A 15,508-nucleotide genomic window follows, 5' to 3' on the forward strand; every position below is an offset into this window, starting at 1 on the left:
TCTCGTCTCTCTTTTGTCGCGTCTACGAAAGCCAGAGTAAAGACGAATCGAACCGACGACAGGAATCCGACACCCGGAGGAGTTGTCGTTCTGCAAGCCCTTGGAGCCTCACTACTTGAAGTACAATCTGAAGGATCTGCCGGCGAAGAAGAAGATCGAGGAGCGCCAGAAAAACGGCTACCACGCGGCCGCGGACACGAATACCTTCATCATGGCCACGCAAAGTCCAGCTGGCTCGACCAACAGCCTTGACCAGCCGAATCCATTCATGTGCGGGCCCGTCACGCCGAACAACCATCGCAATCACCACAGCACACCCATCAGCTCGCCTGCCACGGTATCCGCTACTTTGTCACTCTTTCTTTTTCTCCTACGTACACACGACGTGCCCGCGCACTTGTCAAAACAACACACGTACGTAATACCTATGTGGGTTTGCGGGGCTCCATGGCGAGCTGCGCATACAGCGCGCAGTCTTGACTTACGACACTTTTCGAGTGTCTCGAGGAATGCCCGAACGGTTTCGTTTGTTTTTCACCAACCTATTCCCCGAGCTGTTTGAACGTCGTGTGATCACTGGGGATTCTATCGCTAGTTTTCTACATTTGGACAAATTGACTTTAGCCAGCGTTTCCTGACAATCTAATGGCGTGTCGAGGCTTTTATCTCGTCGATTGACTCGCGGATTAGCAGCAAAGCGAGAAAACCATACAAATGGCACGGCAAATGACGTTCGATCTGATCCCACTTTAGCATACGAGCACGTGGAAGCGCAACAACAACAGCTTGAGCTTCGGCAGCACGGGCTCGTTCAACGCCAACAACAGCACGATGAGCCTGGAAGCACTGAACGGCGGCTTGAGCGAGCTGTTGATGCAGAGCCCGCCGAGCGCATCGCCCGAGGTGCGCGCCAAACTGATGCGACCCAAAAGCTTGGCGGAGAAGGCGCGCATGAACGTCGCTTGGCTCGACTCCTCGCTGTCCATTATGGAGCAGGGCATCCACGAGTACGACACTCTGAGGCTGCGCTTCAAGTTCTACTCGTTCTACGATCTCAATCCCAAGACCGACGCCATCAGGATCAACATGATCTACGAGCAGGCCAAGTGGCAACTTCTCGCCGAGGAAATCGACTGCACCGAGGAGGAGATGCTCATGTTTGCCGCTCTGCAGGTGCGTGCCTTTTACTGCCCGCGCTTTACGACCTTTCCGCACAAACCTTTCTTGCGTGCGAAATTGCGCGCCTCTCTCTCTCTCTCTCATTCTTGGCGCTTATCGGCCTTTGAATTCCAACGCGCGTACGCCTAGCTCAAGCTCGTGCTATTTTCAGAGCTTCAAAATACAGTACTCCCTTCGAGTGCTTTCTTTGTTCTTGTTGGAACGTCCATTCGACTGGTACGATGAAAAAATTCATTCTTTTTCAGGTTCAAATAAATCTGCAAGCGGGAATTCCACAAAAGAGCTACGACTCGGCGAACGGCACGCAAGTGCCAGCCGAGGACGACATCGACGCCGCACTCACGGATTTGCAAGTGAGCCTTGAGGGTACCAACGTTAGTAACGGATCCAGCGATATCACTCAGATTCCCGAATTGTGCGATTATCTGCGCTTCTTCAAACCCAAGCGTTTCACGCTCAAAGCCTTCAAGCGCTACTGGTTCACTTGTCGCGACCTGCAGCTCAGGCTTTACAAGAGCCGCGAGGATTCCAACAGTTCCGAGGGACCGGTGCACGTTATTAACTTGCGCGGCTGCGAGGTGACGCCCGACGTGCATCTATCCCAAGGACGCTACGGCATCAGATTGGAGGTGCCCAGTGCCGAGGGCATGACCGAGATGTGGATCAGATGCGATTCGGTGAGCGTCGCGCTGCTTTTCAATCAGCCCCGACATTAATAGAGATCCGCATTGACGAGTCGTGCTTTGCAACGCTTTGCAGGAACAACAATACGCCAAATGGATGGCCGCGTGCAGACTCGCGTCGAAAGGTCGCACACTAGCCGACGCCTCGTACGAGAGCGAAGTGAACGGCATACTGGCGTTCTTGCAGCTTCAAAGGCCAGCGCCCGCCCCGGCCATCAATCCCAATTCGCTCGGTGACATCGTGCCCGAGGACTACGTCGCGCCGAGGTTCGCCAAGAAGTTCAAAGGCAAAGTAAGTTTATTGCCGACGTACGGCGTTGCGCAATACGCGTACACTCGCGCGCACAATCATTTTTCTGACGTCGGTTTCTTTCTCCTTTCCCAGCTCATACAGAGGATCCTCGAAGCTCACGCTAATGTCAAGGATTTGCAACTGATCGATGCTAAATTGAACTATATCAAGGCATGGCAGTCGCTGCCGGAGTATGGAATATCTTTGTTCATTGTCAGATTTACTGGTAAGAGCAAGGATGAATTGCTGGGCATTGCGAGTAACAGGCTCATGCGCATGGATTTACACAGCGGAGATCACGTAAAAACTTGGAGATATAATACAATGAAGGTGAGCCAATGATCTTTCGAGATGAAATCGATTTGGATTTTTATACAACTTCCTGTCGTGACCGTTCGTTATTGCAGGCTTGGAATGTCAACTGGGAAGTCAAGCACATGATGGTGCAATTCGAAGAGGAGAATATCATATTCGAGTGTCAATCGGCTGACTGTAAGGTACTCCACGAATTCATCGGTGGTTACATTTTCTTATCTATGCGCTCCAAAGAAGTTAACCAGACGCTCAACGAAGAAATGTTCCATAAACTCACAGGTGGCTGGGATTGAAATATTCCTGTGAGCGCGAACGATTGATCGATATAATTAATCGATAAACCTCTATATCAGTATGCGATGAATACTTAAATTTAAAACAGTTTTATAAATATCTGAAATATCAATTTTAAGGCGCCCCAATCGCGACGTCCAGATTTTTATTGTAAATACATAGATTGTTTTATTATTATACTTGATTACAACGTAATGTATACACTTTTACCGTATTAACATTCGCAATGAATGGTTTTATTTTTTTACGACGGTAGAGAAAAATGATTACGGGAAATCGACGTTTCTCATATCACTATTTGACGCAAAGTGCCTATTAGACAAAATATAAACATGAGAGTTACATTACGCACAGAATTTCTACACACATATACAGCGATTTTAATTGTGTTTATTGCGAGAAAAATATTTCTTGTATATCATCTTTATTATTATTATTATATTACTATTATTTGAAACAGCGTGAATTATTACCATAAGATCTTTTCTTTGCAATATTCTTTAATCTAATCATATGGCTTTTTAGATAATTTTAACAATTCGATATTTTGTTTTATTGTATGTTAGTTGGTATGACATTTATTCGCCTAATAATGGTAGTTGATTCTCTCTGTTCAAAATATATATTGTTATCGAATCAATTGGACGGTGCTATATTGAGCGACTTTGACTGCCAGTAAAGCGAATTATATATGATATCATGTAAATTATTTGTTATAATTTTAATGTAAACTATATATATTACGTATAATTTAAAAATTATATGTATAAATAAATAATCGTTATACTTATAATTATAGCAGTAAACTATGTTGCATGCTATCATTATTCGAGTATCTGTACATGTAACAAATATTTAGTTTTGTACATTAATTTAGATGATAATAGATGTAAAGTAAATAAACACATGAGACACTATGACTTTTTATTCTATTATTGTCAAATATTAAACGATTTTGGAATACGCCATCTCGTATTTTTTTTTTTTTATTTTGTTTAACGTCGCTTTATTTATGCTCTATCAGTGCTAATCGGCGACGGAGGAGGTTTGTAATGTGTTTGAGAACAAAGCACATGAAACTTTTTTCAGTGGTGCTTGTATCAATCAGCAGGGACTGGGGAATCGAGAACCCGGGCCTACCGGGTGCGAGTCCGTCGCCCTACTGACCGAGCCATTGCAGGCCTATCTCGTATTTTTATCACATTGATGTAAATCTAATGAGAATTTTTCATGAACATTCAAATTTTCAATCTTTATTGGAAGCAAGAAATATGTAAGAAATATATATATCAAATATGATTAAGTCAATAATAAAAATAGAATGCTTTCAATCGATGTTGATGTTTTTCCAAAAGGTGTTATTACGTCAGTAGTGACTACATTGTTTTTAAAAGGAACCACAAGGAAAGTATATTAAAGTCATTATTCTGATTAGAAAGTCAAGCTCCAATTAGAAGCAGAGTAAACTAAGATAATGTAATCATATTAAAATCTAAAAGTAATATTTAATTATCTTTAACTATGAATTATAAGATATCTATAAAATAATACTTATTTATAATGAGGAAATCTAATACATAAGTAAACTGTATGAATAATGTTTACCTGAGAATTCATCTTACGGATTTGTACGAATCATTCTATGCAGTATTTTTTTCAATTATCTGAATTAATTATCAACAGAGCATTCGACGTAGACGAACGAAAGTCTGGAAAGTCGAAACTCGAAAAAACAAAGAATTATAGATGTATTTTTTTTGTTATTGTTCAACATCGCTCTATTTATGCTCCATCAGTGCTAATCAGCGACGGAGGCTTGTGTTTGAGAACAAAGTACATGAAACTTTTTTCAGTGGTGCTTGTATCAATCAGCAGGGACTGGGAATCGAACCTGGGCCTACCGGGTGCGAGTCCGTCGCCCTACCGACCGAGCCATTGCAGGCCCCAATTATAGATGTCGCCACGTATTGACTGCTTTGGAACGAAATATGACGTGCACGTATTTAAAAATTATCACATCTTTTTTACATTATTCTAAATAAAAGTAAATTCTAAATAAAGTAATGCTTCTGATAATGTCGAAAGTGATATGATATGATTCCAGTTAATGCTGCCGTAAATCAAGGGACATGATTTATATATATTTTGTTTGAACTATATACTATAAAGAAACTAGACATTGAAAAAGCTATTATCTCAAATTAAAGTAATGATATTGATTTTATTAATATTACTCTAAGATTTAGACGCAAATTACGAAGCGTCTTCTATAGCTATTGTAATTAGCTAATTGCTGCATCTGTTTGTTAAGTAATATAAAAAATATTTAGAAACTTGTACGATAAGACCGCATAAAATAATTTTATAGATATGAAGGGTAAATTTATATGAATGCTTGAATACTTCTACGATATCTAATATCAATTAATACTATGTCACGTATAAATTACCTTGTAAAATAAGCATCCGTGATAAAGAATGTAACGTTTTGACATCAATATAGATATTAACTAAAATAAATCGACAGGAGAATACTAGTGCTTTAATTTTATTATTTATAAAATGTCAAGGTAAATATCATGAAGTTTTCCTGAAGAAGTGAAAGAAGTATATTTTCCTCAAATCTTACATGAACAATAATTGCTCAAAGCCGAAATCTTTATCTGTTAGCACGCGAGGGTTTTGTTTCGGAAACTTGTAATGCATAGGATTATGTTCCCTGATTGCGGGTACTGGTGCTTCCTTTAAATGACCTCAGACCCAATCTGACTGACAGAGGTACTTGATTTTTTGTTCCTAATCTGCCAGGGTACGGCCTTAATGTGGTGGTCTCAGGTTTCGCTCCACTTTCCTAGATGTAAAAATTATAACACATGCTCGATTTAAATTTAAAACATAAAATCAATGCATAGCTTATGAGATCGGTGCATACTTGATGATACGCAGGTGGTGCAGAATGGACGGGTTTTCCGTTATTGTAACCGCTTCTATCGTTCTTGGTTGTAATCCAATCGTGAGATAAAATCCTATCGATGGTAAGTCTCAACGTTATGTCTGGTTCTAGAATCTGTTTCACAATATTTCTTGCTAAAGTGGACACAGTATCGCGAATGTTCGGCTGGAACGCCCAATTCTTGTTCATTTGATCCTTGAGCAATTGATGTAAGTGCTTGTCTTTGAAAGGCATCACAGCGTTAAGCATTATAAAAAGAATAACTCCGAGAGACCATGCATCGGCCAATTTTGGATTGTAAGGGATACTCGCGACCACTTCTGGTGCTGCATAGGCAGCCGAACCACAGTAAGTTTGACTTAATACTCGTCGGCCATCCTGATTAACGCAATAGCGAGCAAAGCCGAAATCTGCTAATTTAACATCAAAGTTTCTCGACAAAAGAATGTTTTCGCACTTTAGATCGCGATGAGCAATATTCATTTTATGAAGATACTGAAGGCCAGATGCCATTTGGCGAAACCACAGTTTTGATAGCTCTTCTGGTACAGGTCCAGTTCGTAGTATGTACTCCAACAGATCACCGTTTTCCGCATATCGCATAAATATAAACACTCGAGGTCCTCTCTGAAGAATGCTGTGAACCTATTTTATGTTAAATTTAGCATGATTTCGAAATGTTGATATAAACATTTTCAAACATTTCTTTTCCCATGAGAATAGATATATAGAAAATAAAAATAACTATACTTGAATGATGTGGGGATTGTCTATTTTTGTAAGAATTTCCAATTCACGTGGAAAAAAGGTATTCAGAAAATTGCTATGTGCCTTCTTTTTATTAAAAATTTTACATGCCAGTCTTACTTTTTTCCCATTGGAGTTATCAATAAATTCTGCTAAATGAACTGTTGCATGAGTACCCTGCATGTGAAACCACAGAAAATTCAGCAACACAACTACATTATGATGTGGAAATTTTATGCAGTTTACCTATCTACGTATAAAGACAAATATATATTGTCATAAAAAATTAATAAATAAAAATATAGAATAAACAATTTTTTTAATATATATATAAGTTTTGGAAATTATCGCGAATTATTGACCTTATAACTTGTTATCAAGTTTCACTAAGCTTGTACTAAAATATACATGAATGACCTGTCCAATTTTTTTCCCAATAGCATATCCTTTCTGCTCAAGTGCCTGGACTTCTGAATTTCGAGGGCTGAGTTGTGTGGCCATAACAATAATGATTGTTCATTGATAGCTGAGGAATGTTTAACCAATAATTTTTTTGTTAGCCGTTTTCTTAAATTTGAATCATTTGAATAAAATACTTGTTAACTTATATATTAATACTTGCATAAACTCACTAAAAATCCAGATCATATTACTGGAACATTTGATTAAATTGTACAAAAATTTAGTTCAGGCTATGACATTAGCCTTCACCTAATAGTTATAAATAATGAACAGAAAAGATCAACAAAATTTATAATCTTGAAGTGTCATTTGGTAAACAATTGAAGTGTGAAATCATATAGGCAAGTTTGAGTTTTGCAAGTGCAGTAAATAAGATATATATTTGAAATATACCACTAGATTAGTATTTTCAATAAAATAATAAAAAAAATTGTATTTATATCTCTAACCATACAAAAATTATTTAATCAAGTTTTTATAATAAAATATTTGTTAACATAATTTACTCCAAATGAAAAGTATATTTATTTTTATAAAAGAAAAAATTTTAATGGCATTTAAAAAATTTTTTATTAAATTAATATTACAGATAAATAATCATTTATGTGGCAGGGTCATCACCCTTGGTGGTTCTTGTGTAAATAAGTTGTGCATGATGTTGCACAACTTGCTTAATGAGACCTTTTTGTTGAAGGTCAATTAAAGCTCGCCTAGCTAAAGATCCACGAATTTTTAGCCTTTCACTAACAATGGAGGGTGTGATAAGCTTATACAGTGGAACTTCTTTCAACAATTTGTCGTAAGTACTTTTGTCAAAAAGCACTTGATTGTTCAACTTATCACGAACTTTTCCTTTGGACCACTTCTGTAATGTTCAAATAAATGTCTATGAATATATGTAAATCTAATGAAATAGAATATCAAAGTATACAATTTAAAAATCAGTCTCATTAAATCAGTTTTTGGCCTCCATGATAAATTCAGGGCCATGAGATGTCATCATTAAATAATTGATGATCTTATATATAGTATTATTTTTATGGCTATTTCAATAATATCTTTGTAAACATTTATATTCTGTATTTAACATAAATTACATAAATTGAATGTATTTCGTTTACTATAACTTATTTTTTTTTACATATGCATTCAGCTAATCAAATCGGCTTATTTTATTTAACAAATCAAACATAGCAACATTAATACAATTTGTAATATTTCTAGTAGTTATATTAATTGATAATTTGTGCGAACCTTCTTCTTGGCTTTGCCACCAGATCCTCCCTCCTTCTTCTTTTGGGTTTTCTGGGGTTGTTTAGAAGACCCCTTTGCGTCTTTCTTAGGTGGCTACAGAAAATGTTACGTTAATTTATACTTGATAAACTGAATTAAAAAATAATAATTAATTTGCAAAGTATTGAATCAGATTCATTGAATCAATAATTTACTATCACTAAATATCTGGATATTGATTGTCACATAAATATTAGGTTATCTATAAAGAAAATGAGATTAAAGGTTAAAGTTCTCAAAACAAACTCCTATTTACATTTTTTCGAAATTATAAAATAAAAAAATAAGATTATAATATTTAACCATGTAACAAACGACTTTTTTGTGAACGATAAATGTAATTGTTGATAGAAACCATGTGCTTGACGTTGTTCTAAATGATGTATCTTCTAGTTTATTTTTGTATTTTTAAGCATAAAAATTAGGACTACAGTATTTAGCTACAAAACTAAAATGTTAAAATTCACTCGATTTGTTGTTCATCATTGTGGATTAAGTATATCAATGAAAAAAACGTAAAACAATTTATACAATATTTTTAGTTTCTTACTCACCATGTTGAAGTTAGGCTCGAAAAGAGACCAGGAAGTGTCTACGCCATACTTGACTTTACACTATACAACGTGTAATCTTCCGGGTTATGAAACAACGTGAGTCAAAATTCTGTACTTATCCTGAATAATCGCGAAAATTTAAAAGTTCATAACGAAGTTTGTAAATTAATATTTATTGAATTAAAATTTTATAATTTTTTTTTTCCGTTTTATTTTATTTTTCTATTTTCGTTAAATATTGCGTTATCGAAAATTTATAATATCAAACGCTTTACAAAATCTTCAAATGATAAAATATAATAAACCACAAGCTTTATTATTAGATCACTAATATTATTGCGTTTTTTTAAAAAAACACAATTCAATAAAGAAAAATATTTATATTATATGATATTAACATTATAATCGTACAAATTATTTAAAACTTTTAGAATTTTGTAAATGTTAATTACGATATTCAGCTTATTTTTTTAAATAACTATTCTTATGTGACTTATTTTAGAAAATAAATTTTTTCCCATTTCAGTCAGTGCTGATATCAATGGTTATGGCCAAGTAAGTAAAAAGCAGCTGCAAGAAATAACAAAAGTATGTCATTTTTGAAGACATTGTACCTAGCTAGGTATAGTGAGTACTACTAGATCCTCCCATGATCCCATGTTATATACATTAAGATTTTGTACACTTGTGTCCGACAATATTTCGTAGAAGGCCTGCGAAGTCGGCTCCCGGATTTTCATGGGATATTGTTAGCGAAAAAGGAAAAACGGTAATAATTGCCTTAATTATCCCTTATATCGCTAGTAATTTCCTATCTTCGATTACTCAACGGAAAACGAGTGAAAATTGCGTTTTTCCGCTAACCTATCCAAGGGCTGTTTTCTCCGATTCTTGTTAAATAATTCCAACCTATAGCTTAAAATTAAGTTTTCACTTTTTCTCGTCATCCCCCGTATTCGCCTTCGCGATAAATATTACTGATTTTAAATAAACATAGATATAAATATGATGTCTGGAGTGGCGGGAAAATATTATCAGTCCAAATTTCAACGTTCCATTCCAACCAAACCCAGCTGCGTTAGCGCGCAGAGTAGGCTGCTTTCAAACCAAAACTAGTGTATTGAATCAACTTTACTTTAATAGGCCATAATCATAATCATCATGATCATCATTCCCACAATCACTATGATCATATTGAAGTAGAGCATTTCCATGGAAGTACTAATAATTCACAACTTATGAAAGGTGTACTTTTGCATATTTTGGCTGACACACTCAGGTCAGTTGGAGTAATCATTTCTGCTATATTAATGTAAATTTTTGGTTGGTGGAAAATTGCTGATCCAATTAGTTCTATGTTTATTGCAATTGCAATTTTTGTTAGTGTTTTGCCTTTACTTAGAGACTCAATGATTCTCATGCAGACAACCTTGTACATTAGATAATGCTTTACCTCAATGCTATAAGTCACACAGCTGGCTGATATTTATAGTGTTCAAAAATCACATTTTTGGATTTTATCCTCTGTATATTGTTAAATATTTGTTAACATAATTTACTCCAAATGAAAAGTATATTTATTTTTATAAAAGAAAAAATTTTTTATTAAATTAATATTACAGATAAATAATCATTTATGTGGCAGGGTCATCACCCTTGGTGGTTCTTGTGTAAATAAGTTGTGCATGGTGTTGCACAACTTGCTTAATGAGACCTTTTTGTTGAAGGTCAATTAAAGCTCGCCTAGCTAAAGATCCACGAATTTTTAGCCTTTCACTAACAATGGAGGGTGTGATAAGCTTATACAGTGGAACTTCTTTCAACAATTTATCGTAAGTACTTTTGTCAAAAAGCACTTGATTGTTCAACTTATCACGAACTTTTCCTTTGGACCACTTCTGCAATGTTTAAATAAATGTCTATGAATATATGTAAATCTAATGAAATAGAATATCAAAGTATACAATTTAAAAATCAGTCTCATCAAATCAGTTTTTGGCCTCCATGATAAATTCAGGGCCATGAGATGTTATCATTAAATAATTGATGATCTTATATATAGTATTATTTTTATGACTATTTCAATAATATCTTTGTAAACATTTATATTCTGTATTTAACATAAATTACATAAATTGAATGTATTTCGTTTACTATAACTTATTTTTTTTACATATGCATTCAGCTAATCAAATCGGCTTATTTTATTTAACAAATCAAACATAGCAACACTAATACAATTTGTAATATTTCTAGTAGTTATATTAATTGATAATTTGTGCGAACCTTCTTCTTGGCTTTGCCACCAGATCCTCCCTCCTTCTTCTTTTGGGTTTTCTGGGGTTGTTTAGAAGACCCCTTTGCGTCTTTCTTAGGTGGCTACAGAAAATGTTACGTTAATTTATACTCGATAAACTAAATTAAAAAATAATAATAAATTTGCAAAGTATTGAATCAGATTCATTGAATCAATAATTTACTATCACTAAATATCTGGATATTGATTGTCACATAAATATTAGGTTATCTATAAAGAAAATGAGATTAAAGGTTAAAGTTCTCAAAACAAACTCCTATTTACATTTTTTCGAAATTATAAAATAAAAAAATAAGATTATAACATTTAACCATGTAACAAACGACTTTTTTGTGAACGATAAATGTAATTGTTGATAGAAACCATGTGCTTGACGTTGTTCTAAATGATGTATCTTTTAGTTTATTTTTCTATTCTTAAGCATAAAAATTAGGACTACAGTATTTAGCTACAAAACTAAAATGTTAAAATTCACTCGATTTGTGGTTCATCATTGTGGATTAAGTATATCAATGAAAAAAACAAAACCATTTATACAATATTTGATGTTTCTTACTCACCATGTTGAAGGTAGGCTCGAAAAGAGACCAGGAAGTGTCTACGTCATACTTGACTTTACACTATAACAACGTGTAATCTTCCGGGTTATGAAACAGTGTGAGTCAAAATTCTGTACTTAACCTGAATAATCGCGAAAATTTAAAAGTTCATAGCAAAGTTTGTAAATTAATATTTATTGAATTAAAATTTTATAATTTTTTTTTTCCTTTTTATTTTATTTTTCTATTTTCGTTAAATATTGCGTTATCGAAAATTTATAATATCAAACGCTTTACAAAATCTTCAAATGATAAAATATAATAAACCACAAGCTTTATTATTAGATCACTAATATTATTGCGTTTTTTTAAAAAAACACAATTCAATAAAGAAAAATATTTATATTATATGATATTAACATTATAATCGTACAAATTATTTAAAACTTTTAGAATTTTGTAAATGTTAATTACGATATTCAGCTTATTTTTTTAAATAACTATTCTTATGTGACTTATTTTAGAAAATAAATTTTTTCCCATTTCAGTCAGTGCTGATATCAATGGTTATGGCCAAGTAAGTAAAAAGCAGCTGCAAGAAATAACAAAAGTATGTCATTTTTGAAGACATTGTACCTAGCTAGGTATAGTGAGTACTACTAGATCCTCCTATGATCCCATGCTATATGTACTATTAAGGTTTTGTACACTTGTGCCCGACAATATTTCGTAGGAACCGGGCACAATGTTGATCTGTAACAAGTTCTTTGCGCGAAAGTAGTTGAATTCAAATACGAGTTTTCAAATATATTTCTTAGTTCTATCGTATTTTTGACAGAAAGAAAATGCTCCCAAATATCGTATCTTTTTAACGAATAAGGTAAAGTTAACACGAGCAACGTCACTACTTAACCTCGTCAATTCGTAGACGTGTCACTTCGCTTTATTGCTACTCTATTGTTGTGTTTGTAAAATACATAAGGATAAGTGAAGTAACGTATCAGTTTAACCGAATTACTAACTAACATCTGTTGTAAATTTATGTGTTATAAACGCTTTTCAAGCATGTAAAAGCGATACTTTTTTTGTTTACGTACATGTTTTACATTTGGAGTTGTCTTGCGAAAAATGTAAATTAACATAAAGTACTTCACAACAATTTAAATTCTTTTTAGATGTGAAATATTTGTAAAAAAAATGTTAATCTAGCTATTTATATTTTAAATATAACTTTAAAATGGTGTTTATAAGACTTTATTTGATGCTACTAAGAAAATATATTTTATAAAGGAATTTTTTGTATTTATTTTTTAACACAATATGTTTTTCATATTTTCTGCAGGAAAATTATTTAGATAAAATTCCAAAGCAGTTATCACAAAGATGCTTCCATTAACGCACAGAGACTCACCTAGTATACTGATAAGAGTCAAAGAAAAAATATTAGGATGGAAACGACTTATCTGGTCAGACAAGAGCAGCAGGAATTTGTTTCTCTTTGTACTACTCAATTTTTCATTTGCAATTGTGGAACTTCTATATGGAATTTGGACTAACAGTTTAGGGCTGATATCTGATAGCTTTCATATGTTTTTTGACTGTACTGGCCTAATTGCAGGCTTAGCTGCCCAAGTAATAACAAAGTGGAAAGCTAATGAACGTTATTCTTATGGATATGTTAGAGCTGAAGTATTGGCTGGTTTGATCAATGGATTATTTTTAGTTTTCATAGCATTCTTTATAATGTCAGAGGCTGTTGAAAGAGCCATAGAACCTCCAGAAGTAAAGCATGAAAGGTTGTTTTTAGTTTCTGTGCTAGGTTTGTTAGTTAATATAGTAGGAATTTTCGCACTTAACCATGGCCATGCTGGAGAGTGTAGTCATGGACATAGCCATGGACATAGTCATGGGCCTAGCCATGGTCATAATCAAAGCCATGGAAATAAGCATTCACATTCACATTCCCCTTTAATAGGCCATAATCATAATCATCATGATCATCATTCCCATAATCACCATGATCATATTGAAGTAGAGCATTTCCATGGAAGTACTAATAATTCACAACTTATGAAAGGTGTATTTTTGCATATTTTGGCTGACACACTCGGGTCAGTTGGAGTAATCATTTCTGCTATATTAATGCAAATTTTTGGTTGGATGATTGCTGATCCAATTTGTTCTATGTTTATTGCAATTGCAATTTTTGTTAGTGTTTTGCCTTTACTTAGAGACTCAATGATGATTCTCATGCAAAGACAGCCTTGTGCATTAGATAATGTTTTGCCTCAGTGCTATCATAGAGTCACACAGCTGGCTGGTGTTTATAGTGTTCAAGAACCACATTTCTGGACTTTATCCTCTGACTCTTATATAGGTTGTTTAAAACTAGAAGTTGCTAGAACTGTTGATCCAAAATACGTTGTGGCCCACGCACAAATGATATTCCAGTCGGTTGGTGTGAAGCAGCTAACAGTTCAATTGGACTATTCATCATCGTGACTGTAATATACAAAGTTGTATATATAAAGAATTCTAACTGTATAAATTTATTGAGAGTTTGTTGACGTATTTGTGATGGAATTTTGTAAATCAACATACCTGCGTGTGTTTATATGAAGTTACTAATGTAGAACTTACTTTTATATAAAATCTTTCTGTGAAATTTATCTAAGTTGAATGAAAATATAAGTGATTGTATTTGAAATACTAATCTATAATTCAATTTTCTTATTATTATAATTATTATTATCTATTGCAATATTCTTTTGTAATTATGATAAAATTTATAGGTTTAGTGCAGTTTTATGATTATAAAGTCCAAATAAATAATTTTTCCCATGTTTAATTTTAGTACGAGATAGATACTAAAATTACTTGTAAATGATTTTTATATTACTTACAGTTTATAAAATAATTTATACATTTTGTACTACATGATAAACAATTTTTAAAAGTTGCTGCACTAAATTTAGAAACATACATTTTTAGTCAATTATACGATTTTTACTGTAACTGCCTATGATTTGTGATTTTTTAGTATTGTTACTTTCATAAATATTGATATTAAAATATCTTGGAAAGACTGTTTGCTGTTAGTTTTTTAATTTTTATGACCACATACATTCAGTAGTAAGCTAAAATTTGAATTTATAAATACACATACTCCATCATTATATACATTATAAATAATTTAAATTATTTTATTATAATACTATATAACGTCGCCAAAATATTCTTAATTGAGACAAAATAGCCGATTATATCTTTTATTTACGTCCAAAAAATTTTTATAAAACATTTTATTAATATCTTATTTATGAGTAGCGTCATTACATAGTTTTATGGCTCTATTGCATATTTCATTGCTTGATGTTTTTCGTTTCATATTCTACGAGGAAAATGTATATTATAAGAGATATATGTGAAAAATAAGTTTATTTACTTACTATACAATTCGAAAATGTTTTGCAACGTCTATTTCGTCATATAATTGATTATATATTCGATAAATTTATATTTAAAATCAAATTTAAAAATTGATATAAGTATGAAATTTTATTTTTTGTATAATATTCATCTGTCCAAAAAAATATTGGTGTAATTCTTTTTCGAAATTAATTTTCTTCTGCAAATTGAAGTGATGACTATTTATCAACTATTTTTTTGTCATATTTTACTTCCAAAAGACAGGAAAAATATAATTGGTTAAAAATGTTAACATGAATTTTTCGAATACGATATTTTGTAGATAGCATTAATTAGCTAATATAAAAGCTCTGTGTTATGATTTTGAAAATTTAAAAACGGTCCCGGTAAACTTATAAATAACGTTATTTTTTTGTAATTATATTTCATTGAATTTATAGTTTGATTAGAT

At 33.2% G+C, this 15,508-nt stretch overlaps 5 protein-coding genes across 8 annotated transcripts; 2 read left to right on the forward strand and 3 right to left on the reverse strand.

The window, feature by feature from the left end:
* Positions 1 to 62: 62 nt before the first annotated feature.
* Positions 63 to 3,662, forward strand: LOC131664786 (unc-112-related protein-like; the record flags this gene model as incomplete). Its single annotated transcript, XM_058936151.1, has 6 exons — positions 63 to 337; positions 754 to 1,173; positions 1,425 to 1,856; positions 1,939 to 2,154; positions 2,248 to 2,484; positions 2,562 to 3,662. Coding segments are annotated over 6 exons (1,781 nt in total), but the record flags the coding sequence as incomplete, so codon positions are not given.
* A 1,811-nt stretch (positions 3,663 to 5,473) lies between these two features.
* On the reverse strand, positions 5,474 to 6,964 carry LOC131664802 (testis-specific serine/threonine-protein kinase 3). Its single transcript, XM_058936194.1, has 4 exons — positions 6,881 to 6,964; positions 6,467 to 6,640; positions 5,696 to 6,361; positions 5,474 to 5,614 (listed from the first exon to the last, which is right to left on the reverse strand). Exons 1-4 carry the CDS (start codon positions 6,962 to 6,964, stop codon positions 5,474 to 5,476), a joined length of 1,065 nt encoding a protein of 354 aa, XP_058792177.1.
* Positions 6,965 to 7,470: 506 nt separating this feature from the next.
* Positions 7,471 to 8,814, reverse strand: LOC131664750 (small ribosomal subunit protein eS25). 2 transcript variants are annotated; one of them, XM_058936079.1, is made up of 3 exons: positions 8,773 to 8,814; positions 8,180 to 8,272; positions 7,471 to 7,790 (listed from the first exon to the last, which is right to left on the reverse strand). In XM_058936079.1, the coding sequence occupies exons 1-3, from the start codon at positions 8,773 to 8,775 to the stop codon at positions 7,527 to 7,529; spliced, it is 360 nt and encodes a 119-aa protein (XP_058792062.1). In that variant the 5' UTR covers positions 8,776 to 8,814; the 3' UTR covers positions 7,471 to 7,526. The 2 variants fall into 2 exon arrangements, with proteins under 2 accessions (XP_058792062.1, XP_058792063.1); XM_058936080.1 differs by lacking the exon at positions 8,773 to 8,814 and adding an exon at positions 8,574 to 8,727.
* Positions 8,815 to 10,365: 1,551 nt separating this feature from the next.
* On the reverse strand, positions 10,366 to 11,711 carry LOC131664717 (small ribosomal subunit protein eS25). 2 transcript variants are annotated; one of them, XM_058936020.1, is made up of 3 exons: positions 11,453 to 11,604; positions 11,059 to 11,151; positions 10,366 to 10,670 (listed from the first exon to the last, which is right to left on the reverse strand). In XM_058936020.1, exons 1-3 carry the CDS (start codon positions 11,453 to 11,455, stop codon positions 10,407 to 10,409), a joined length of 360 nt encoding a protein of 119 aa, XP_058792003.1. In that variant the 5' UTR covers positions 11,456 to 11,604; the 3' UTR covers positions 10,366 to 10,406. The 2 variants fall into 2 exon arrangements, with proteins under 2 accessions (XP_058792003.1, XP_058792002.1); XM_058936019.1 differs by lacking the exon at positions 11,453 to 11,604 and adding an exon at positions 11,650 to 11,711 and having other exon boundaries at positions 10,367 to 10,670.
* Positions 11,712 to 12,256: 545 nt separating this feature from the next.
* Positions 12,257 to 14,583, forward strand: LOC131664716 (zinc transporter 7-A). 2 transcript variants are annotated; one of them, XM_058936018.1, is made up of 3 exons: positions 12,257 to 12,508; positions 12,971 to 13,549; positions 13,604 to 14,583. In XM_058936018.1, exons 2-3 carry the CDS (start codon positions 13,012 to 13,014, stop codon positions 14,128 to 14,130), a joined length of 1,065 nt encoding a protein of 354 aa, XP_058792001.1. In that variant the 5' UTR covers positions 12,257 to 12,508; positions 12,971 to 13,011; the 3' UTR covers positions 14,131 to 14,583. The 2 variants fall into 2 exon arrangements, with proteins under 2 accessions (XP_058792001.1, XP_058792000.1); XM_058936017.1 differs by having other exon boundaries at positions 12,277 to 12,508; positions 12,971 to 14,578.
* Positions 14,584 to 15,508: the final 925 nt, after the last annotated feature.

Source organism: Phymastichus coffea, unplaced genomic scaffold (assembly GCF_024137745.1).
Source record: "Phymastichus coffea isolate CEN01 unplaced genomic scaffold, Cenicafe_Pcof_1.1 PCOF00045, whole genome shotgun sequence".
Lineage (NCBI taxonomy): Eukaryota > Metazoa > Arthropoda > Insecta > Hymenoptera > Eulophidae > Phymastichus > Phymastichus coffea.

Coding starts and splice junctions, on each gene's coding strand:
- LOC131664802 (XM_058936194.1), bottom strand. CDS start 6,964: ATGGCCACACAACTCAGCCCTCGAAATTCAGAAGTCCAGGCACTTGAG. Junction 6,641..6,880: donor TTGGGAAAAAAATTGGACAG/GTCATTCATGTA, acceptor TTTCACATGCAG/GGTACTCATGCAACAGTTCA. Junction 5,615..5,695: donor CACCACCTGCGTATCATCAA/GTATGCACCGAT, acceptor TTTTACATCTAG/GAAAGTGGAGCGAAACCTGA.
- LOC131664750 (XM_058936079.1), bottom strand. Junction 7,791..8,179: donor GTGGCAAAGCCAAGAAGAAG/GTTCGCACAAAT, acceptor TGAACATTACAG/AAGTGGTCCAAAGGAAAAGT.
- LOC131664717 (XM_058936020.1), bottom strand. Junction 10,671..11,058: donor GTGGCAAAGCCAAGAAGAAG/GTTCGCACAAAT, acceptor TAAACATTGCAG/AAGTGGTCCAAAGGAAAAGT.
- LOC131664716 (XM_058936017.1), top strand. CDS start 13,012: ATGCTTCCATTAACGCACAGAGACTCACCTAGTATACTGATAAGAGTC.